Source organism: Borostomias antarcticus (genome assembly GCF_949987555.1).
Source record: "Borostomias antarcticus genome assembly, chromosome: 20".
Lineage (NCBI taxonomy): Eukaryota > Metazoa > Chordata > Actinopteri > Stomiiformes > Stomiidae > Borostomias > Borostomias antarcticus.
This window is the reverse complement of record NC_140253.1, coordinates 10,123,392-10,149,040: the sequence shown is the minus strand read 5'-3', so window position 1 is coordinate 10,149,040 and position 25,649 is coordinate 10,123,392. Positions and strand designations below refer to the sequence as shown.

The 25,649-nt window shown below is 44.3% G+C and overlaps 2 protein-coding genes across 2 annotated transcripts; both read right to left on the bottom strand.

Annotated features, from left to right (window-relative positions):
• Window positions 1-7,618: 7,618 nt before the first annotated feature.
• hmx4 (H6 family homeobox 4) lies at window positions 7,619-8,515 on the bottom strand (the record flags this gene model as incomplete). Its single annotated transcript, XM_084454663.1, has 2 exons — window positions 7,619-8,166; window positions 8,296-8,515. The coding sequence occupies 2 exons, from the start codon at window positions 8,513-8,515 to the stop codon at window positions 7,619-7,621; spliced, it is 768 nt and encodes a 255-aa protein (XP_084310789.1).
• A 2,162-nt stretch (window positions 8,516-10,677) lies between these two features.
• Window positions 10,678-12,401, bottom strand: hmx1 (H6 family homeobox 1; the record flags this gene model as incomplete). Its single annotated transcript, XM_084454662.1, has 2 exons — window positions 10,678-11,297; window positions 12,098-12,401. The coding sequence occupies 2 exons, from the start codon at window positions 12,399-12,401 to the stop codon at window positions 10,678-10,680; spliced, it is 924 nt and encodes a 307-aa protein (XP_084310788.1).
• Between the last annotated feature and the right edge of the window lie 13,248 nt (window positions 12,402-25,649).

The following is a 25,649-nucleotide window of genomic DNA, read 5'->3' as shown; positions in this document are numbered from 1 at the left end:
AACATGTTTTGGGAGGGGAGGGGGGGGGAGGGGATAGCTCTTTGTTTTGAACCAGTAAGTGTGAGTGTGAATGGTACCAGTTTCCCTACTATATGTTCCCTATAGGGGTGCTGTCTTGTATCATGTCACATTCACTGTAGAAGCCTTCATATCACCTGCACACACACACACACACACACACACGCTTGTTCCACTCCTTATATTTGGATGGCATCCTGTAATACTTCTAAAGACTAAGGTGTGGCTTGTAGTGTGTGTGTGTGTGTGTGTTTGTGTCTGTGTGTATGTGCTTGCGTGAGCACGTCTGTAAGCGCATTATCTGCGTGTGTGTGAGTGAGCAGTATGCATCCTGCGCTTCACAGGAATGATAACTAGACGCTGTCACGAGATGTCACAGACACAAGAACGCCTAGCAGAGGTCCAGTACCCTGATCCACATTACTGTCTGGTATCCGTGTGTGTGTGCGTTTGTGTGTGTGTGTGTGTGGGCGGGGGGGGGGGGGGGGACTGTATGAAGTATGACAGACAAGAGAAAATCAATGGAGCCCAGAGAAGACAGTAACGTAAGACTAATGGGTACTGAAACACCACTGTGGGCGGCAACACACACACACACACACACACACACACACACACTCACACTCACAAGCACATGTGCTCTCTCACACACACACACACTCACAAGCACATGTGCTCTCTCACACACACACACACACACACACGTACATACTGTATGCGTATGCGCACACACACACACACGCACACACACACACACACTCACTCACTCACTTACACACACACAGACACATTTAGAGAGGAATAACTGCGCCCTCCGGTCCAGACTCCACAAATCTAGGGAGGATCCTTTAGGGAGGAAGGAAGGATGAAGACGGGGAGAGGAGAGGAAGGAAGGAAGAGGGACTCTTGACAACTTATCTATCGTTAATGGACACGTATCGACTGGCCCGTGTGAAACCGCAGCAAGTATTACATGTCAACGCCACACACATATGCACACACATGCACACACACACACACATGCACACACACATGCACACACACACACACACACACACCAGGCGCTTTGCCGCACGGACTCTGTGGTGTTACAGATAAGTGTTGCTGTCCCTTAGGTGGTGATATCCTCCTCGCCCCAAATCCCTCTCTCTCTCTCTCTCTCTCTCTCTCTCTCCCTCCCTCCCTCATTCCCTCCATCCCTCTCTCTCTCTCCCTCCCTCTCCTCCATCCCTCCATCCCTAACTATTGACTGATCAATAATGTGTTTTCAGTCTGACATTAATGGCACATTATCCTGACAAGGGTGTAAAGGCCACAGGATGTATGGGACAGGTGTAAGAGGCCAGCGCCTTAATTGATAAACTGTGTGTGTGTGTGTGTGTGTGTGTGTGTGTGTGTGTGTGTGAGCGTGTGTGTGCGTGTGTGTGCGTGTGAGCGTGTGAGCGTGTGTGAGCACGCACCTGTACGCATGCACGTTGGGTGTGCTTGATGTGCAAAAAAAAACACATTGAAGATGTTTGGAAGAGGACTTCCTTAGCTTATCGATATTTGAGCTGCTGAATGCTTCTGCCTAATCCCCCGTCTGGACCCTTTCAATCCCTCCGTCTGCAAGCCCCCCCCCCCCTCCCCCCGCCCCCCATCCAAAAAGCCGTGTAGACAGCACTCCAATCAATGTAACACTAGCGCGTCATCAATTATGCATGACGATAACTGTGTTTATAAAGTGTTTGTCACGTATTGCTTTCTGAATGGTGAGTGACTGGTCATAATTTGTCACCCGGGGTAAATGGCAGGGTGAGGTCATGGCGATTTGACAGCTCGGCCCCGACCTACCGGACAAATTAATCAGACAGGAGAGATGTGCCCTCTCACACACACACACACACACACACACACACACACACAGGCACAACACTCATGTTGACGCACACACGTCAGATAAACATGCATACAGACATGATCACACACATAGATTCAAGATCTGTATATTTCGCCATGGCTTACACATACTACAGTAGGAATGTGACTAGGGTCAAGGCATACAGTACTCTGTTGCAGACGACATAGGACAGGGTGCAGGACAGGACAGTGCAAAGACATGACAGAGCAAGTGCAGTACAAAAAAAACAGTGCTAACTCAAAGTACACTACAAATACAAAATACAATATGACCAATAAAAAGAAAGGCACAATGCAAATGGCTTAATATATACAGAATAGAGTGTGGTGAGTGTGTGTTCAGTATGTGTGCAATGCGCTCACACACATACCCATACTTACTGTACGGTACATACAATACACAAACACATGTTCAGGCTCGCCTTCTTTCCCTCTCTCTCTCTCTCACACACACACACACACACACACACACACACACGGTATTGAAATACAGCCTCCCCAGTGGCGTTGGTACACTCACTCACACGCATCCTACACCTCTGAGTGCTTTCTTTTTCAGTCTCTCCCTCTCTCTTTCACACACACACACACACACACACACACACACACACACACACACAGTCTTTCAGTCTCTCCCTCTCTCTTTCACACACACACACACACACACACACGCACACACAGTCTTTCAGTCTCTCCCTCTCTCTTTCACACACACACACACGCACACACACGCACACAGTCTTTCAGTCTCTCCCTCTCTCTTTCACACACACACGCACACACACACACGCACACACACAGTCTTTCAGTCTCTCACTCTGGTTTCCCCATCACTCTCCCTCTCTCCTCTCCGTCTCTCTCTCATTTTTCAGGGGGCTCGTCACCCCCCCCCCCCACCCCCCTGGCCCACTTTCAATTTCCTCAAGCACCACACATTATGGACAGCTGCAGATGTCTGCTAAATGAGACGATCAATAGCCCCTCAGACTCTCGATCGACACACACACACACACACACACACATGCTCAGACTCTCTCAGGGATGTTGGACAGGCCCAACCTGCACCCCCCCCCCCCTCTCGTATATCAGCCCTAACTAATAGCCTCGTTGTTTACCTTGTAATGTGCTGTGTCATGTAGTTCTGGTTTCAAATGTCCCTCGGGACTGGGAGATTCCTCAGGGGATACACACACGTACACACACATAAGCGTGCGCGCACACACACACACACACACACACACACACTCAAACACAAAATGTGCATGCATGCTCCCTTTCACATACTTATAACATGTGTGCACATGCATTGCATTGCAGACATACACATACACACACACACATACACACACACACACACACACACACACACATAGCCTCGGCCTATCAGAATGCAGGAACCAAACAATGAACCTCCCGATATTAGTTTTCCAATGGATGATAATTTGGCCGTTGAAAGTCCAGACCAGCCGGCGACCAACTTTTTTTTTCTCTTCTTCTTCCTGTGTCACCTAGACATCAGAGGTCTGTTCCCACGACGACCCCTGTCAGATGATTGGGAGAGGTCAAACTAATGGCAGCGCCCCACCTTCCAGTCATGCAGAAAGGGGTAGAATGTACACACACACACACACACACACCCTATTGTTACGATTTACAGTTATACAGTTGGACAGTCCCTCTCTCAAACATAAACACACACATACACATAACAATATGCACATATGTCTTTCTTTCAAACAAACACACACACACACACACACACACACACTGTTCTTGTCACGTCTTTCAAAGCACACATTGCCCGGCTGCCCCTGACCCCCGAGACCCTGGTCTTATAGAAAAGCATGTCTGAACACAAACATAAACTCATCAGATGGATCCGGCTGAACACACACACACACACACACATACACACACACACACACACACACACATACACACATACACACGCTATGCTTCTCTATCTCTTACTCACTGGGTGTGGTGAGGCTTGTCTGGAATGTGGCCATCACTACTCTCTCTCTCTCTCTCTCTGTCTCACACACACACACGCACACACACACCTACACACAACACACTCGGGCCTCAGTGCACACATTCTATTGATGAGCTTTGACAAGGCAGGGGTGGGGTGGGGGAAATAGGAGTAAGGGAGGGGGTGGAGAATTGGAGAGAGGGAGAGAGAGAGAGAGAGAGAGAGAGAGAGAGAAAGAGAGAGAGAGACTATTGGTGAGAAACGTTAGATTTAGCATATCTACTTGTATATGCACGGAACATTCTCATCACTGGCAGAAATAGGAGACGATAAAAAAAAAGAAGTTCTTATAGAATTCTGCACTCCAGGTGTTTCACATTCCTCTCGGAGCGTTACCCCCGTTTACAAATCATGTTGGAGACGGAAAGTCTCAGCCAGAGAGAGCAGTAAGGAGTCAATAAGATGCATATACGCACGGATAGCAGTGACCACACCTCTTTATCTTCATCTAGGACTGTGGTTTGTTCGTTTTGGGTAAGCATGCTATCGCGCACAGCTATGGTTGTGGATTAAATCCCACTAAACAGGTTTTAGAAACAGATGAATGAATCAGGTGTAGGATTCTGACTCAATGTTCTCAATGAAAGGGAGAATACCACAAATATACTGTCTCTACTGTGAATGTCTTCCACACCAGCCTATGAATAATATATCATATGAAATATAATCATTCATTATTTCTCTAGTTTCCACATTCCATTAGAGTTGTCTTTAGCATCCCCTCAAAGCAAAATACGAATAGGATCTACTTAAACCGAGCCTCTCCAGGCCCACTCATTAAAAGAAACATTAAGTCGTCGAAAAATGTAACGCTAGGGTGCGACGGGCGCCGTCCCAAGAGACCATCGTACCGCGTCGTGGTGGAGAGGGCCTGTGAGATGATGATGATGATGATGATGATGACCCGTGCTGCCGCTCGCCTCGCGGCCATCGCTCTCTCGGTCCAAGATGAATAGCAGTGGTCACGCCTCTCCACCTAGCACCCGCCAATCACGCGCCCCTGTCCGGCTGCCCCCGCCCCGGGGCATGCTGGGTAGGCAGCGGTGTGGGTCTGGCGAGGAGGAGAGAGATCTGGGAGACATGGCGGCTATGACACACAGGCCTCTTTGCTCCTTAAGTACAAGCTTGTACACACACACACGCACACAGGCTTTTGATGGGCTGGGTGTAGTGATTTGTGCGTCCTCTGTGCTTCCCCAAGATGTGTGCATCGTGATTGACAGAGGAGGAAGAAGGGGGAGGAGGAGAGGGGGTGGTGAGGATGAGGAGCAAGAAACGGGGGAGTAGGAGGAAGAGGAGAGGGGGGAACAGGAAGTGATGGCTTTGCGGGTGGCGATCAGGCAGCGTCCATGTTGCAATGACGTCCCTTTCTGATTGGTTAGAGACACTAAATCTATAGTTCAGCAGACTGGTGGAGTGGCAAAGTGCACTTCGGGTCAAGTGGGGGCAAAAGAGCAGGTCATATTACACACACACACACAAACATGCGCACACACACACACAGAAAAAAATCTACAGTGCCCAGAAGTCCTCTACAGTGGGCTGTATTTGTTGATATAGAACAGTGGTTGATATCAAGCGATCAGGGTTGAGTTGTGTTTGAGGTGGATTTTATCTTCTGTGGTTTGTTCGTTTGGATTAAGCATGCAATTGTGCGCAGGTGTGGTTGTTGTGGATTGAATCTTACTCAACAAGTTTTAGAAACGGATGAATCGGGTGTAAGATTCTGACTCAATATCCTCAATAAAAAGGAAAATACTACAAATATATTGTCTACTGTGAGTGTCTTCCACACTTGTCTATATACATTATAAATAATGCATAATATATCATATCAAATATAATGAATGCTCTCAAAGAAAATTAGAAGTACTGAAACCAAGCTTATACAGGTCCACTCAAGAATCCTCCAACACCTACTCAACCTCATTTATCTGTGACCAGTGGTGTAGCCTAGTGGAGGGTATATGGAGGTATAGGGAGCATTTCTTTATCCATGTACCATACCCCCTTCTTTAAACACCACTAATGTAAAACGGTAACATTTCTGCTACAGCACACTCACTTCTTCAGTCACCACTACATCCCTGTCTGTGACCTACATTCATTTCTAGGTTCATGTTCTACCGGGATGTTTTAAAGATAACACCAGACACCCATAGGCCTACTGCACTTAAATGTGAGTGAAGACACCTATTAAACCATCGAAAATGTAACACTACTGTCGGTGCGGCAGACGCGAAGATGCTGACCCGCGCTGGCCCCGCTCGCGGCCATTGCTCTCATGGTCCATCTGTTGTCCATCTCTCTGCGATCTGAATGAATGGTAGGCCCGTGGGCCTATGTAGGTCACGGTGCTAACGGTAGATGAATGAATGGTAGGCCCGTGGGCCTATGTAGGTCACGGTGCTAACGGTAGATGAATGAATGGTAGGCCCGTGGGCCTATGTAGGTCACGGTGCTCACGGTAGTTGCCGTGGCTGAAGGCGTTTGAATTCCATACCAAAAACGTTCACTGTATTTGGAATCATAACTAAATTAAACTGAGGCTCCCTTTTCTTTTTGATTTCGACTTATAGCCTACTACATTTTACCTCTCAATGGCCCGCCTATAATTAAACATACCGAATTCCTCCACATTCAAGTCCTTCTGAAAACCAAATGAAAACTCTAACCTCGTTCGTAGGGTTAAAGTTACTTAGGGACTTCGGGCCTTCTATGCGTTCGATTTAATATAGGCTAATAATTATGGCTGATGCCATGTTGGAGAAGCCTCTTTAATGAATTTGTACTTGGTGTTCCTAAAATGCCCGAGGCATGAGCAGTCAGCGATAAGCAGATTCTTGTTTTGTTTAGCCTCCTGTTTGGATTAGTGGACTTTTGTTTGTTACAACATAAAGTAGGCTATCCTTTGTCTGCCATTTAATAATATTATGAAACTGCTCCTCTTGAAGCAAATGTATGTAATAACTGAATAATTCTGAAATGATCGTTTTTAATGACAGTTTCAGTAAATACTGTAAATAGTGTAACCCAGAACTGGGGCGAAATAAGAAGAAGGCTTGTTCTACTTGAAATAAAACCTTAAGCATGCATGCGTATAACATAAAATAAGATATCCATTACATTCATTGAAATACAAAGCCTGTTAATTTCATTATTTAAAAATACAGTATACAGTAGGCTAAATGCATGCAAATATAAATCTCTTTGGCGGATTCGAGACTGCTTGTAATGCTGTTTAATAATAACCTAATAATAATAGGCTAATAATAATAATAATAATAATATCGTCTAGTCATAATAGACTAATAATAGTTAGCTGTTAACATACATAACAAATGTTAACATCGTTTATAACCGCTTTGAATAGGTAAGCAACTGTTTAGGCTTATGCCTAATATAGCCTACCTCACTAAATCGTATAACCTAAAGCTACCTTGTAATAACCTCCAAATGTATCAACTTCATCTTATTAAATTCGTTGATTTCTTTCAATAAATACTTGTCTCATTAATGTGATATGATATGCTTAGTCCTCAGTCTCTTCTCAGGGTTCCCCAAGCCTGCTTCGGTGACAGGTCACCCCACAATCAAAAAACACCCACCAAAAATGCTTAATTGGCATGTCACGCGAAGTGTCTCTTTTCATGGCAAAACCGAAGATCATACGTCGCCCTCGTAAAGGCTGAAGTATTTGCTGGCGTTTGAGAAGCATAAGTAAGGCGTGCTACTCCCCGGGTAGACGATGGGCAGAGGCACCGGCAACAAGCACCGTCCCAGCCGGTTGCTCTCCTTGTAGAGTGCCGGCAGCTGGACCACTGGCTTCACCGCGTCGGAGAAATCACTATTGGGTCCGTCGAGTTCAGTAGAAATCTGTCTTTTCAATTTATTCCTTCGATTCTGGAACCAGATCTTGACCTGCGTCTCGGTGAGCTGGAGGGAGCTTGCCAGACAGGCGCGCTCGGCGCTGCTGAGATACCGTTTCATATCGAACGTAGATTCCAACTGGAAGATTTGTCTCTTGGAGAAGATGGTGCGCGTTTTCTTTTTCGTGATTATTTTGTTCTTTTTGCCGGCCACTTTGTGGACCGTCGTGGTAGGACAGTCGTCGCAGCTGTCTCCGCTATCGAAGCGCGTGTCCGTCATCTTCAGAGCGTCTTCCCGGCTGATGATGACGGCCTCCGTAGTCCCGTTACAGTCGGCGACGGACTCTGAAATTGGTAATCCACATTTTATTAGGCCTATGTCTGACCAAATGTAGGCTACCAAAAGCATAATTTATCGACGCACAATGTTTGTCGTGTATAGATATAGGCTATCCGTTGGCTAGTGATGCTTACCGGTTTCGTGCAGTCTCGTTTCGGAGTCTTGCCTCCGTTGAACTCCACGGTCCTCGTAGCGGTGATGGAAATCGTCGTCTTTACGCACGCCCGTGTCATTCTGCGGCCGACCGGAGTGACAGCTGTCAAAGTTCCTGCCGCTGGTCTTGAGGTTTAGGATATTGTCAATGGTGAATTTTAGCGAGGCGGCGGGTCGGCATGGTGCGTCCGCCTTGTTCATTATTCTCCAGATGCGTGAATCAGATTCCCCCCGCCCTGAATGTAGGCTAAAAACCTACACTGCGCTTTTTAAAAGTGAAACTCTACTGGCCTCTCGGTTCTCCTAACACCATTGCTCCACGCACAGATGAGGCACTGCGAGCTCGCGATGCTCTGCCCCGCGCTGTACTCCGCAGACCGGATGGAACGTGGTTTGTCTTCAGCTATTGGTCAAGAGGAGCGCGTAGAGCGAGGGCCAATTACAGCAAGGGGTGGGGTGGGGAGTAGGGTGTCGTTGGTGGGGGGTTTTCTGAGACTGACTGAGACATCTGGGTGCCTTAAGACGAAATTCAGAATATAAAATGATTCGTTATTAATATTTCAAAGCCTACATTTGAGGAATAGGCCATGTGGGTCAATGTAGCCCTATTCATGATGTGTTAACATTATAGAGATTGCAGGTTTGATCCCTTAAGGTTGTTAGTAGCCTATATCAAATCAAACTGAGCAAATGCACAATATTTTCTTGAGGCCAAATTCAGCGGCCACTCCTTTTCTGTTGAGGGTGGAGGAAGGCTTTGATTTCCCCAAGATCTCTCTCTCTATATATATAGGCTATATAATATATATATATATATATATATATATATATATATATAGCCTATATAGCCTATATATATACTTCTGTTAAATATTTAATTGTTGCAGAATGCAGTTATTGTTTTTAAAATATCCAAAGACTCGACGGAGATCTAGTTTTCATTATAATGCGGACCAGTTGGCTCGCTCCCATTCTCAAACTGGACTGCACTCATAGCGCAGTCTCCAAACTAATCTGAAAGCCGCATAAACGGCTGTTTTAACGTTATTACAGCCGGCTATTACATGATTACAGTAGGCAAGTCAGTTTTAATATTCCACAAGAAGCCTAACGTGCGCCTTTATACTTTGAGTAATCAAACTTTATTTTGGATTTCTCTTTGAACACGGTGACTGTAGCCTATCAATATTTTCATTACGCAGCGCTCAGTCTGCAGCCTATATTGTGAAGCCAAATACAAAATGCAATAGTTCATGTGAATTTGGATTGTTACTACAGGCGTTTAGAGTAGCCACCTTTGACAACATGCTGGCGGTGTCATGAAATCGAATTTAGGCCAATGGGAGGGTCACCAGAGGGACCAGCTGAATCCTCATCATCGTCCCACCAATTTTTCTACATGGATATAAGGGTTTAGCTAGGGACAGGCTAGGCCTACAAATGAATTGTGCCCATATAAGATTGAACCTCGTCGATCTCGGGTCTGCATGTTTGCATTATATACTTATTTTCCATAAAGAACTGCATAGTAGCCTAAATAATCTCAAGAAAAACACAATACAAATCTTGATATTTTACATGTGCTATCGGTTATGTTAGCCTATATGCAGGACGCACAACTCTCTGAAAACAATATCGAATGTAGCCTATAGACCTTGTCCAACCAGTAAACTTTGTGTTGACAATGTTATCACTGTGAGCAGCATCGTATCTTGCTAATGCGTTGCGTGTTCGAGGAAGTAGGCCTATAGGACGTAGGCCCATTCTACAAAAAGATAAATTATCTTAGTTTTTCCCTTACAGACAAATCCTCTGTCATTTGACATTGATCCTGGTTTATTGGGGGTCATATAGGCTAATTGTGAACTATGCATTTGTCTTCTGTTGAAATAAAGAATTGACCTCAGTTGATCCGATCCAGCAGGAGGACACATAAGACGGTACACTTCAGGCCTTGTGATTGGTTTTATTTACAGCCTACCTATGTGAAAAAGTGACAAAGTTGTAAAACTGTGGCTTTGAATATAAAAGTATTTGCAAAAATAAGTGTGTAGCTATTCAAACATACATTGACACATTTCAGCCTTCCCCGCCCCCGCATGCTTAAAACACTATCTCCTATTGAGGTTGCTTACTCATTTTGCAAGGAGCATTTTTGAAATGAAAACAAAAAAATGAACACTTAACATATTGTGTGTATAATCATGTCCAATGTAGCCAATAGTCCTTCTCTTTGGATGCAGCCAACATTTAGGCCTACTTATTTTCTGCCGCCATTTGAGTTATTGCACGTTTCGGTATCAATATAGAATAGCCTAATGATATGAACAACAAAAGGTAAATGGTCGCCTCTAATATTTAGCCTACACCAAGCCGGTCACTTGCGACCGTAGCATATTCATGGAGTGAGCGAACGAGGAGAGTGGGTAGTTCACTGAATTCGAGAACCCCATCAAAGGTGGCGAAATTTGGGACATGCCCAGGTTGAAGCCCATCGTCGTAGGCGTGGAGCTCTCGTGGTAGAGAATGGGAACTCTGACTATCCGTTGGGTCGAATGGGGAACGTTTGCGGCCTCGAGGTCCGCAGCCAACTGCCTCTTCCACTTGTTCCGTCTGTTCTGGAACCATATTTTGACCTGCGTCTCGGTCAGGTGCAGCGAAGCGGCGAGACCGGCTCTCTCGGAGCTGCTGAGATACCGCTTCATATCGAAGGTGGACTCCAGCTGAAAGACCTGACTGCGACTGAAAACGGTTCTGGTCTTCTTCTTTCGGGCCGAGTTCGAGTCCCGCTGGGTGTCCTGGTCCGACCTTTCGTCAAAGCCGTTTGGGTTGTCGTCGTTTTCGTCCGTTAGGCTGCTGTCCCCGGTTTTCCGGTCAGTTTCCTCACTTCCATCAGTTGGTTCGGAGACCGCGGGGGAATCTCTGTCGCTGGTTGATATGGAGCAACAACGGTCCTCTGAGCTCCTGGTCTCCTCTTTAGGACCTGGGTAAAACGATTAGACACAAAGAGCATTACTAAGTCAAGTTCAGACTAGGCATTAAATGCAGTGATCTCTAAACGACACGGCAATTCCTGCTGTAAAGTAAAGCATAACAGGACTGTATGGTTTTAGAATAGAGGGCTGTTTGGGGATGGTGTGGGAGGAATGGGACGGTAAACACAGCAGGGAGTGGCAAAAAAAACCATAATGGCGACCATGTCCACTCAATATCACGTGCGTAAAGTGGCCTAGTTGGAGAGAGCTCGTCCACGCGCTCTTGTGTATGACAATAAAGGCGTATTACGCTAATCTTATATACCTAGGATATAGTAAGATCACGTTTAAGCTCCAGCCTAATTCAGGCCTTAAATGGGCCAAACAGCATATTAGCATACGCCTTGAACCCTACACGACCTACAGAGGCGAGACAAGGCCCCGGTGTCCCTCGCCCCGGCGGGGTCAACGAATCGGACAAACCATTTGCACCCTTGAGCCTTTAAGGAGTTTGGAAAGCCCGCATGGCGCACCGGCGAAAAGAAAGCGGGGCCGCGCCGCTGTCGCTGTTTCTGTTGGTTTTACCTAATGAAGCACGAATCTAAAGTAGGCTAGAGACCAGCAAGTAAACGTGCCAGCAGCGCAGTCATTACTTCCGTGGCTGTGACCTCAGAGCTGAGCAGCGCTCATGCAGCAGGCTTGTCCAACGGGAGTTCCGTTACACCGAGGTGACAGGGCGCATAATCACAGGTTTACATCATAGACGTAGCCTGTATTATCTCATCTGGTAGACAAATGCGGTACTTACTTCTGGGTCTTTCCAGAGATTTCAGCTTCAAGGCAGCCGCTCCACTGTACCATTCTAAAGGCGATTCTCTACGAGGGGAATACTCCGTGTAGTCGCCAGCGGATGCTTGACCGCGCACTTGGCCATGGTGGTCGGCTAGTACTCGGCTGGGGTACACCGTCACATCATCCCTCTCCTCGGCTGTAACATCCCCGCTGGCCTCGGTAGACTCCTCGGTTATCTTCGAGCGAAGCAGATTTTCGATGAAAAAAGACGAGCCCCTCGACGGTGTCGGAGTTTGGTTTTCTGCCGCCTTGTCATACATATTTTACTTTACAGAAGAAGAAAAAAACAACAGTCTCTAAAACGGTCCAGATCCCGTGTCCAGCGTATCCCCTCTCGGTGGACGTTTCTTTACGCAAAGCGAAACGGTTCCCTTCTTCGTGCGTCCCGGCCAAAGCTCCAAAGCACCATCTCAAACGATGTTCTCGTTCCTCCGCAATAAAATGACGAAACGGGTCCGGGACGAGGAGCTCCGTGGCGCCCGTGCGAGAGAGAGAGAGGGGCGGTGGTAAAGAGGGACGCGAGTCAAGTCAAACGCTTAATGAGCCGATGGCATCCAGCGATTGGACGAGCACAATAGCAAATGGGATTACTTAAAGAGAGGAGCATTACTCCCGGAGTCTCTCTGCCTCCGCTGATGCTGCTGCGTAGTGTGTCTGTGTGTGTGTGTGTGTGTGTGCGTGTGTGTGTGTGTGTGTGTGTGTGTGTGTGTGTGTGTGTGTGTACTTGCGCGCGCGTGTGTTCCTACATGTGAGTGCAGTTGCGCGCGCGTGCCTCCGGGGCTAGGTAGAAACCCCTGTCAGTGTTGCGGCTTTATTTGGGTCAATTAGGGTGCAAATCAAAATACGGCGACTGTCTGCATGCGTTCGCGGGGTCGGATTCCGCACTATAGCGAAATAAGTGCGCTCACGGTGGACACGATACACCACCGCCGGCTATACGAGAGCGAGCAGTATGTGGCCTGGCATCTGTTCCAAACGAGGACCACTCAAAATGCATCACAGTTATGACGACAATTGGTCCTCCGTCCTCTTTTACGCACGTAATGCGCTTGACCGCGCCGGGAAGAAAGTAAGATATTATTTTTTTTATTTTTTTTATCCAGTTTGCTTGTTTGTGATAGATTTACAGCCGTGACGCCGAGTCCTCCTCTGTTGAACTTATATTAATAAGACACTATAGAGGCCTATGCAATATGTTCAGCAATTGATCCGTGAATTTGATTGTTTCAAGCACTGGAAAATTTGATTCAAGGCCTTGATGCAGCCAAAGCGCATTCACTAATAGGCCGATATGGGCTATATGCTGTAAGTGAAGTTCGAATACGAAACTCTTAATTTACTATAAATGCCTTCTGACATTTCTTGACGTCATTTCTTAGAACGAATTGGTTTACATTGGCTAAACTTGCAGTGATGTGATCGATTTCGATAATCGTTAACATTTAGCAGAATGGGCTGGGTAATGAATTAAATATGCTAATGAATAATTGTATTTCTCAAGTTGTTAATTGAAATGAACTGACAGGTTATGAAGGCTGTTTCAACTCGCATCTGTAACACTTTTGCCCATGGCGTCGTTGTTCTTTGGCCCCCATGTGAAATGATAGGCCTACATCATAAGAATTATAATGCATTTTCTCCTATAACTTTTTTTGTTGTTGTTGATGATTAGCCTACATATCTTTTTTCATTTCAACTTAGGCCTATAGGCATCTGAAATGTAGGTTAGCTATTTCCTTGAAATAACTATTGCAGACAGACATTTCAGCCTATGCGCCCACACCCATTGCAGATAGGCCTGCGTAATCCATTTGAACCCTACGACTTTATGTTTGTGTCTTAAGCACCCTAAGTTCATGGTTTAATCATCTCCACATATTCAAACAAGCGCTGACGGGCCTTCTTACCCTTTGCGGTGAAATGGCAAGACATCCGAGACATTTATTGGCTTCAATAGAGTCAACGTTGTTGACCTTTTATACACGGGCTTGTTCCTGGTGATTCTGTCTCTCCCTCTGTTTCCCCAAGGCCAGATTTGCCCTTTTGACAGGAGATCAGGCTAACATCGCTCGCTACATAACCCTCAATAACAGGAACGACCGGTTACGTGACCTCTGGACTGCTGAGGTCCAACGGAGCGCACCTGTGTCCCGCTGTTTCAATGGTGTAATAAGGCATTCGTTATACGCCGAGTTTTGACATTCTTTCCCCCCTCTATTTGCTACAGCGTGTGTCCGTGAGGGCATTTTTTTCGCCTCGGGTGGGTTCGAACTTACCATTGAATTAAAATGAAATCTGGGCTACTTAGCCTACTTAAAATTCCAGAATTATAGGCAGAATATGAAATATCCTAACCGTATGAGTACCAATTCTCTTAAACCTAACCAATCTTTACATGATGATAACCTACCATACAAAACGAGTAGGCCTACATCAGCCTGCAGCAGGACTATTGCATTTTATTTTCATTAAACTCTTCTTAAGCATAATGCAAATGCAAAAATATATTTAGACTTGTGCGTTCTTGAAATATCTATCGAGGTTTGGTTAAAATTTACAATTCTGCTAAATGTCACGATTCACGAATAACAATCCTAAACTATGTTAATCCATACCAGACATGAAAACTAGAAACATTTTCACTCACAGATTGCGTAGGGCATAATGTTGACAACCTCAAATCTATCCAGTATCCAGCTATTATTTACAGTTTACAAAAGGCTACTATTTCTCCAGAGACCCTTCAATTACCCTATCGCGGGCAGGTATTCAAATGATATTTTCCAGATTTGCTCAAATGTTCTTCACTTCTACATTATGAAGTAAAACGTTTTAGCTGTTATAGGCTAGTTATACCTGCTTATAATAATAATAATAATTGAAATAATAATAATAATAATACATTAACTATTCGACTTTTGTTTTTTTGTTTTTTCGATATTTTCTTATGAAAGTCGCCTGTGTGAATCGCCGTTTTGGGCTTGTGTGAAATGCGTTGTATTAATAGCCGCAGTATAGCCTACTGTATGAAGGAAGATGAAGATATAGCCTATTGTTTAGTTAAAATAAAATATAATTTTTTTATTCACGATTATCATTACTACTTAATTACCATAACAAATAGGCTAGGCTATATACAGCTACTTCATGCCGTAGATTTAAGGTGTTTGAATGCCTTCGGAAACAAACAACTATCATAGCCTACTACTTTGTGGAATTGACTGCCAGTGGTTGTATGCCTTGTGTTATTTAACAGGAGGTGTGTGTGTGTGTGTGTGTGTGTGTGTATTCTATAATTTACAGTTCATACAAAGTCAAAATTATCACGCAAAGCAACTCTGCAACATCAATCCACTGCAAGTACAAATTCCAAAGGGTCTCTTAACATAGCTGCAATCAGAAAAGATAACTGAGTTTCAAAGAACAAAAAAAAAACAAGATTCCAATACTCTATTTGCAATGATTAAGACTTGCTTGTCATGTGGCTGGCCCCTCTTGTTTGCAATCGGCTGAGATTTCACTGAAAATAATAATAAAAGCCTATTAGAACGAGGAGATAATATGTTGCCCAGAAAGATCCAAAGATATTAATGGACTGGGCTTATTCTTGGCAGAGTCCTGGCCTTAATTCAGCATTCCTCCACCCCCTCTCTTCCTCCTCCCCCTTTCTCTCTCCATCCTTCATGATCCACATATTCATTCTTTCCTTCTTAAATTCACCCTCTTTCCTCTCAGATTAGTTTTCTAAAATTACCAGTGTGTGTGTGTGTGTGTGTGTGTGTGTGTGCATGTGTGTGTGTATGTGCGTGTGTGTGTACATGCCTGTCTGTGTCCATAGTGTGTGTATCTTTCTATGCGTCTCTGTGTACCTCTCTTGAGTATGATACAGACTTGTACAATTGTGTGTGTGCATGCGTCTGTGTGTGTATTAGCTCATGGGAGTACTTAGCTCATGTTTCTCTGTGTATGTGGGGCCGTCTCTCCAACATGGCACCAAGACCAGCGGCCCCTGCTCTCAGGGCAGACAGGCCGGCCCCAGAGGGCCCCACTCTCCACCCTGATCCTCATCCAGCCTGGCGTGCCCTTTGCACGGACTTACACACGCACACACACACACACACACACGCACACACACACACACACACACACACACACACACACACACACCCTCTCTGTACACCTCCACATTCTATACACCTCCATCCAGGCCTCTCTCTCTCAATCTATCTATCTATCTATCTATCTATCTATCTATCTATCTATCTATCTATCTGTCTGTCTGTCTGTCTGTCTGTCTGTCTGTCCGTCCGTCCGTCCGTCCGTCCGTCCGTCCGTCCGTCCGTCCGTCCGTCCGTCCGTCCGTCCGTCTATCTATCTATCTATCTATCTATCTATCTATCCTACACCTCAGAGGGAGATGGAGGCCACAGCCTTCTCTCAGCCTCACATTCAGAGAGGCCGTAGAGATGAATCACACGCAGCAATCGTCATTTAGAGGCTACAGCCCATGGTCTCATTGGGAGAGACAGGCTAAGACCAGGCCTGCTACCCATGGCTCCGAGTCTAACACAGTGGATGAGGAGAGACACCCCTAACCACTTAGCCCATACCTATAGGCCAGATGCCCCAAAAGACCAATATCTCTGTCTCTCTCCCTCTCCCTCTTTCTCCACACTGCCTCCGGAATTAAGAATTTTTGAAAGAAATTTCTTTCTCATACAGTATGACCATGACTGCCTGCATGTGTGTGTGTGTGTGTGTGTGTGTGTGTGTGTGTGTGTGTGTGTGTGTGAACATGTGGCTCGGAGTGCAGTGTAGTCAATGGGAGACAGTTTGACCTACAGTAGTAGTTCCCTGAGTCTGGGTCTGACTGCTCGGGGGCGTCTCAGGTCTCTCTGAAGAAAGACTCCCAGAATGCCTCCCGGTGGCGGCGTCCTCAAACGGCCGAGCACCTTTTTGTTACAGTATATCTCTCGTTCTTCATTGGCCAGTCCGGCTGTACGGTTACTTGCTATTAAAGAATAGGAGTATAAAAGGCTGAACTCTTAAGGGAATAGGAGTATAAAAGGCTGAACCCTTAAGGGAATAGGAGTATAAAAGGCTGAACTCTTAAGGGAATAGGAGTATAAAAGGCTGAACTCTTAAGGGAATAGGCTGGTGAGACTACTAATACAACAAATTAAGATCACTTTCTTATTGTCATGCTTATGAATACGCTACACTCCAGATGTGATTCTCTTAGGGGATTGTGCTTCACAGGCACCACCGTGACTCTTTAATCTGCTTTTTGGGTGAGATGTATGCAGCTGCGATAGCTGGCTGGTTGAGTGTGTGTGTGTGTGTGTGTGTGTGTGTGTGTGTGTGTGTGTGTGTGTGCGCATGCGTGCATGTGTGTATGTACAGTATAAACGTGTTGGTGACCAGTGGTAAACAGTGCTATTGGGTTAGGCTGCCTACACAGAGGGGGGAATTCTCATACAGGTAGTAGGAATCTTGGGGCAGTGGAGAGCCCCCTGTTGGTCAGAGGAAGGAATTTCACCAGTACTGTTGGTGTTAAAGTAATAAATAAAAATATAAAATAAGCTACAACTAAAATAAGATGTGTAAACAGAGCTGTGTGTATGTATGTATGTATGTATGTATGTATGTATGTATGTATGTATGTATGTATATGAACCATACAGTATATGTGCCATATATGTGCGTTTTGAGTTTTGGGGGAGCGCTTGAACAGTAACAGATGTACAGACCATACTAATAATATTTTGTGTGAATTATATACATCACTTGCAAGTACACAATGTTTTCTATGTAATGATATGCATTTAACCCTCTTCTGATGTAAAAGTCAGAAGACAGCTTACAAAACAGTAACACATCTATAAATGTAAATGGCACTTACAGTATATGGCTATTTGTCTGTAGGCATCATATATTAAGCCTACCGTATATAGAGAAAAGTAAAGATATCCTCAGGAATTTCTACCAGTTTAATCTTCACATTAAGATAAATATTTTTTGTATTAAACTTTCTGTTAAAAGGTGTACTTAAGTTGTGTCAATATACTAAGAACTAAAGCATTTATAGCGGGATTTGTGAAAACAAAACTTATTTTGAAACTAGAAAGGGTGCTCAGAGAGCACAGGGCTCCCCTCTTGTTGGTGTAATCCAGTTGAAATGGTTAAACTCACTTCTCAGTATAAATGCACCATTGAAAAGTAAGCTTTTTGGTGGTGTAATTGATAGTGGTCTTTATTAGAGGTGGTCATGTATGAACACAACTGAACATACTTGTGTACTTGAGTAATTTTTTCCTTAAGAAATAAGTTACAAAACTATATACAGAAATTAAGTGCAGTGTTCATTCCTCTGGGGGGTAAAAAGGATGGGCACTAGCCCAGTGTTCATGTCTCTGGGAGGGGTAGAAGGGCACTAGTCCTGTGTCCATGTCTCTGGGAGGGGTAGAAGGGCACTAGTCCTGTGTCCATGCCTCTGGGAGGGGTAGAGGGGCACTAGTTCAGTGTCCATGTCTCTTGGATGGGTTCTAAGTTGGCTTATGCTACATCCCTCCATTGAGTTTCATGAAAATCGCTCTGGTAGTTTTTGTATAATCCTGCTATGTGATGGATAATACTTTTTTTTCTGTTTGCTTCAACACTCAAATTAAAAAGAACACATAGTTAGTGAAACCTGACACTCAAGGGGCAAAACCTCAGCCCAGATGTGCAGGTAGCTTATGATTTATACTGTATGTAGGCTAATACCACAGGATCCAGGCTAAGAAAATGTAACTTTTCCTAATACAGTGTTTATCTGATTTGTTTTTCATGAATCAGATATGATTTTGTTATACATGCATAGAGACATAAGACAATATTGGATGTAAACAGCAAAAAAAAAAAAAAAAAAACTGAACCTGGAACTGAGCCCGGGTTGACACATTGCTAGACTGATACATTAACACATTGCTAGACTGATACATTAACACATTGCTAGACTGATACATTAACACATTGCTAGACTGATACATTAACACATTGCTAGACTGATACATTAACACATTGCTAGACTGATACATTAACACATTGCTAGACTGATACATTACTGCTCGGCCACCAGTGGTATAAAAACCCGGCAGGAGAAGTGGACAAAAGGGAAGGAAGCCGGTTCAAGTATGGCAAATGTTTTCTTTTAATTTGTGTATCCGCCCAGTGATTCTGATCCGTACCAAAATTGAATGTGTTCTAACTTGGCCTATGCTACACCCCTCCACCAAGATTCATGAAAATCACTCTGGTAGTTTTTGTATAATCTTGCTATGTGTCGAACGAACGAACGAACGAACAAATGAACTAACGGACAAAATAACACACAAGACTGAAAATATACCCTCCGTAAGCGGTCACTGGGTGGAGCCAAAGATATTGAAAAAATACTGCATAAATCTATTAAAAATACATTTGTATGTGGAGTTTTTTGAAAGAAAATGCTACCTAAAATATAAGGACAGCAAAATACTCACTGTCCCTTCTGTAAATATCTGCAGAATACATCAGAGAATCACTATGTAAAGTTTAGTGATGGACCTGCCTTGGAAATTAAGATAGCAGGTAACGAGTGAAGTCAGGTACTGAAACAATGTCATTTTGAGAAAATGGCCGATAAAGATAAGTATTATGAATTCATGTTTATTTCACCGATATAACTGTTTGTGATGCAATAATTAATTTCACTTGCATCTCTCATGTAACCATTTAACACACTTACACATTTATTTATTTTCAATTGCTGTCACATTGAAGGTTATTAACCATCGAGCAGTGGTTTCCAAATGTTGAGTTGAGACCAACTGGTGGGTCACATGTACCTTTGCCCAGGGTCATGTACAGCATTGACCCCTCTGTATTGTCCATATCTATTCACTCTGTAAAACATTTATTACTTGGTATATTGTCAAAACTAAAATACAACTTTAAACCTGACTTCATCCATTGTTTACATATTTGGTACCGAAACATATGTAAATGTATCATATGTAATGAGATATTGCGTAGTTTGCAAATTTTTAAGACAAAATGTAATACAAAATACATTTCTCTTAATGTGAAGATTACACTGGTAGAAATCTGGTAGAAATTCATAAGGATATCTTTAAAGGCAAAAAAAAGTCATATTCACCTACAGATGTTTTCATCTGTGTGGGTAGATAAAACATTGAAAAATAGCAGCTTTTAATAAAGTCTGGGCATTTTTGTGTTAATATCTCCATTAAAATCTATAAGAATGTAGACATCACAGTTTGAATACAAATAAGTGGGAACTGTGTATACACTGCAACATTTTCTTTACATTAACAACTGTATTACAACTAAAAGTATCTGTTCTGTCATTGTGTTTACTTTGCACATTGCTCTACTTCACTCAGCAGATATGGACAATTTTTGTTATTAGTCATGTTTTCAAAATCTTTTGTGGTGTTTGTAATCTGTGAGAAGTACTGTGTCTCTGAAGTCTTGGTACAGTTTGCAGGTAAAAAGTGCAGCTCGGTTTCCACCTTTTTTTTGGTATACTGTAGTTTAGTCTAGTGGGGTTTCTGTCTGGTGGATCTGCTTGTTTTTGTGAAAAGAGTTTGTGAACAGCTGGCTTAGGGGGCATCTCTAGTCTAGGGTCTCTTTGTAGGCGAGGGCTTCGTTATGGAGTGTGTCCAGGTTCACTTTCCTTTAGTGTGATTATAATATTTAAATCCTCTCATTTGAATTTTGATAATCAGTGGGTATCATCCTCTCCTCCCTCCCAACTCTGCTCTGCATGCGTTGTTGGGGGTTTTCTGTTGGATGCAGAAAATGGATTTGCAGTTTGAGTCTCAGTTTGGTGTTTGTCCCATTTTGTAAAATCTTGGTTGGCAAGTTGACCCCAGACCTCGTAAGTCACAACCATAAAGAGAGATGGGTTCAATAATGGTGTTTAATATTGTCAGTTTTGAATTGGGATTCAATTTCAATTCAATCTTTATTTCAGACTCATCAGCGGGTCCATATCAACATAAAATACAATTGTATGTATGGATGTATGGATGAAGGATAGGATGGAGGAAGGATAGGATGGAGGAAGGATAGGATGGAGGAAGGATAGGATGTCCAACTTGATGTTGCTTTTGATAATGTAGGACGCCCTTCTTGCCTTGTCTCTCAGGTCTTTCTCTTCCATTTTCATCATGTACACACACACACACACACACACACACACACACACACACACACACACACACAAACAGAATGTGCCCAAATACAGATACAGTACGCTATTTGGAAAGACAGATAATACCATGGAATTTTTTTCTATCCAAAGTTACTCGTTATTATTCAGGGGAAAAAACATGTGCATCATCTGCATTAGCATAATGTTATGTTGGTGAGTGAATCACAGGAGACGCCGCACTAATCCGATAAGAAACCACTGGCAATGGCTACAGCAAGGTGGCAAGGGCACATTTTCACTCACCCGTTGTCAGATAAAGTTGAATGGTCAAGCAGCAAGTTTCTTAATTCTGCTAGTGTTAGCTGGTCATTCTGTTTTGGTGGGTATGGATTTGAAAGGGCATTCCACTGGCAGACTTTATATCCATTGCAAAAAACATGGCCAGAGCCATAACGTTAGATACGAGTAACGTTATTGTCAATTTTAACTTTAAAAAAAATAGGCTGCACTCAGTCTGAGACAAAATGTGGCTTGTGGATGTTTACTACATATGTGGTACTGTCTGCATTGCCATAGTACTGCATTGCACATTTTGCAGTGCACTTCATTCATGTCCAAACTCCGTTTTGCTTGCTTCATGTTGTTGTCTGACTCTGTGAGAGTGAACATTGCTAGTCATATGACAGCTGGCATCTGAACTGGTAGCACAGTGCCCTCTACTGTTGGATTTAAAAGTTGTTTCCCTCCACACTCCAGTAATTGAGAACTCATCATCTCCCTTGCCTCTGGAGTCACAGTTAGAATCTGTAGTTAGAGTCTTAGAATCTGTAGTTTTTAATTATAGGCTAGCATATGTGTTGATTTCATCCATAGAGTGGTGAGGTGATCTTGCCATTTTGTAGTCTAGCGTGCCTGCCATTGTGGGGTGTAGTCCAAAATCGAATGAAAGTATTGTGTAGCCTACTGTACACACAATGGCTGTCCAAAATGTTGGGTTAACTCTTTAGCGCTATAGTGCCAGGGCAGTGGGCTTGGCTTCTTTTTTTTTCAGTTGAAAAAAGTTTGTGGCCAAAATGATGGCTAATGGCTGTCCTTTTTATTTAGACTAGAGTCTAAAAGAACAGTATGAGGATGTGGAAATATATTTCAAAACACATTTTTTGTCAATATAAATCAATCAATGTGATGCTTTGAAGTCTCAAAAATTGCATTTCCAATGAATATTAGGTTACAAAATATGATCTAACGCAACTTCCGGTATAAACCACGTCGGTTTCTATCCGAATACAGATACAAATACAGATAATTCTGTTGGTTGAACAGATACAGATAATGACATCTTGGTGCATCCCTAACACACGTGCGTACACACACACAAACGCACGCAACCACACACTTCTGCTGCCTTGTGATACAGACCTGCCTAATCTGCACAGGCCTACACAGGAGAGACATCTTAGCCTATAGCCTGTTTGCTTGCTTATGAATAATTCACCATGTACAGCAACTCTGGGGCTACAACTATCCCATTGATGGCATTAGCCAAGTCGAGCATTGTTGACCAGACTTTGTGACGCCAGCACACAAGCATAGAGTGGGCTTTAATTGCATGTAATCTGTGTCACTCCTTCTCTGTACAGAGCAGAGCGGACCCGGGATAACCCACGGGTCACTGGGCCACCGTAATGGAGCTTCCAGACACAGAGCAGAGTTTGGTTTTTAAATGTTTCTAGAATCAAGAATCAAGTTCTGGCTACAGAACTTGCACTTCAGACTTTTGGAAAGGGTCCTAAGCTGTTGGGACTATTATTACAACCTCCTCTGTGGGACGGGCTCCAGACAATTGAGCTCGCTAGGTTCTGTGTGTCCACAGGTCTGTGTTTCATTCCATGAGCAAAAATAAGCCAAGTCATTTGGTTTGTTGTGAGTGTACAGTAGACCCAGGCCTATAACGTGGATAAGGCTGTTGCCTACCGTATCGCAGAACATAATAAAATAAAGGTGCTTTATATTTTCACACTACTCAAGTGTAACTGTTTGGTTGCACGTGCGTACATTAGCCTTGCATCCCCTGGTTTCCATTCACTATCAGATTCAGATACTGTCTAGAGCACCGCCTACTCCAAAAAACTGGATCCGACGGATCCAACCTTGCCCTAGACCCCCCTTAGACCAGATCTAAAAAGCAAAGTGAATGGCCCCAGACATATGTGCACAATATGTAGCTTAAATATAGTATCTTCATCGTTCATTCCTCAATTGTATTGACCTCTTGACCTAACTCCGAATTAATGGAGTCAGAAATGAACAGGCCCTGTTAATCATCCAATGTCCCTCCCCAATTGTGTCTTGTCTGGCTACTTCATACAACTGTGGAGGATGCAGACATCTGGGTACAGGAAGTAAGCTTATATCCTCATCATCTCATGTCTTTACATTACATTTTAAGTGAATCTATAAGGACAACAAAAATCATATTTTTGCTGAAATGCCATGAAAACCTGAGGGCAATCTCACAATACCTCAGATTTAATCCACTATTTTAACCATGATGGGTTTAGGAATTGTTAAAGTTGCAGTGTGTGATATTTGGCGGCATCTAGTGGTGAGGTAGCAGATCACAACCAACTGAATATAATTACATGGTGCAAAATGGTGGCCTCCGTGGAAGGACCCTCTCCCTTTAGATATAAAAAGCTCATTCTAAGGTAATGGAAAAATAATGATTCTTATTTTCATTATACACTAATTAAAGAGAGTATACACTATGAAAAAATAACATGAATATCATATTCAGTTTATACCAAGTCTACACAAAATTCTAGACACTGATAGTGATACTTTAACATAAATCTAATGTCCTAATGTATTCCCGAGGTATTCTTGAGACGTGGGCGTTGGCGTTAGCCTTTTAGAAAGGGAGCAGCTTGGGCCTGGCCATTAAATAGCCGTACCATGGATGTATTACGAGAACTGGATGCGGGATTGAAAGATGGCCGGCCATTCATTCCAATGTAAGTCGCCCACCCAGCGCATGAGGCCGAAAGTTTCCACGCTTCCTACTCATGTCCTACTGCTGCGGCCCACAGCACAGGCGCAGGAGTGCTTTTCTTGGCCCCGCCTCACCCCTTTTCCCATAGGCCAGTGCAGCGCTGCCGTAGACACAGGGCCCAACTGGGGACAGAAACAGCAACTCCAGCTTTTGGTGGCTTTAAAAAAAAAAATGGACCCAACATTTTAAAACTTGATAATTCAAAGAGTTGTTTTGGACTTTGAGTGATACCCAGTAAATGGTTGTTTCTTTCCACAGCCGTTTCCTTCCCCATGTATGTCTACGGGGAAAAGTATTTTTGGGACGCATGGCGTCACGTGACTTGCAATACCGAGCTTGGCCACTATTATACTACGTGATCTATACTATGTGAGCTTCGCCTCACATTCTAGGGCGTCCCCCTAGAATTCACCCTAACAGCTGAAGGCAGTGTGGCGGAGGGGGTGGGGGGGGCCTGGTGAAGGCAGGTCCACAGGGCACCGAGGAGTGATCTGTTGGCCTCCTCTGCTGGAGCGCGGTAGTCTGCGTTGGTAATGTTGGCCTCCCATCTAAACCTGGGAGGGTAGGCCTAGCTGAGGGTAGGCAGAGCTGGATGAACGGAAAGTCGGGAACGTTGAAGCCCGGTTCGTCCGGCCTCCTGTCCATGAGCTCGGACGGCGTGCCGTCCCTCCGGCCTCGAAAGTGAGAAGAGTCAACGTGCTCTCTCAGCAGAGGAAAGCTTGACGGTCGTCAGTAGGTGGGCCTTGAGCGACCGCGTTTTTACCCGCGGCTTGAGGGTTCTTGCTCCCGAGGGCGAACGTCACGTCATGTTGTAGTGCCCTCACCCTCCACAGTCCAGCACCGGGCAAATTGTGCCTCCATCCGCATGACCCAGGCTGTTGACCGCCAGACATAGCGTGTTTGACGAGGGTCTCCCTGGATGAACACCGAGGGAGAGGGAAAGCGGGTCACCGGCGTGTTACCGAGGTGTTGGGAGACGGGATTTACAGGAGACGGGATTTACTCGGCCGTTTATTGCCAGGCAGGTTCAGAGAGAAGGAGGCGGAACAGCTCCGGCCTCGCCCCATGGTCTAGGCCTGCAGCGACAACTGGCAACATTTCCCCGCCCCCAAAGTTCCTGGGTGAATTATATCCTGACAGGTCACCACACTAGGACGTAAGACATTCTGCAAGCCCCCATTTTAGCTTCAAACAAGATCCAGCAACATTTTGGATCAATCTTCCTATGCATCACTCAAATGCTTGGTCAATTATTTG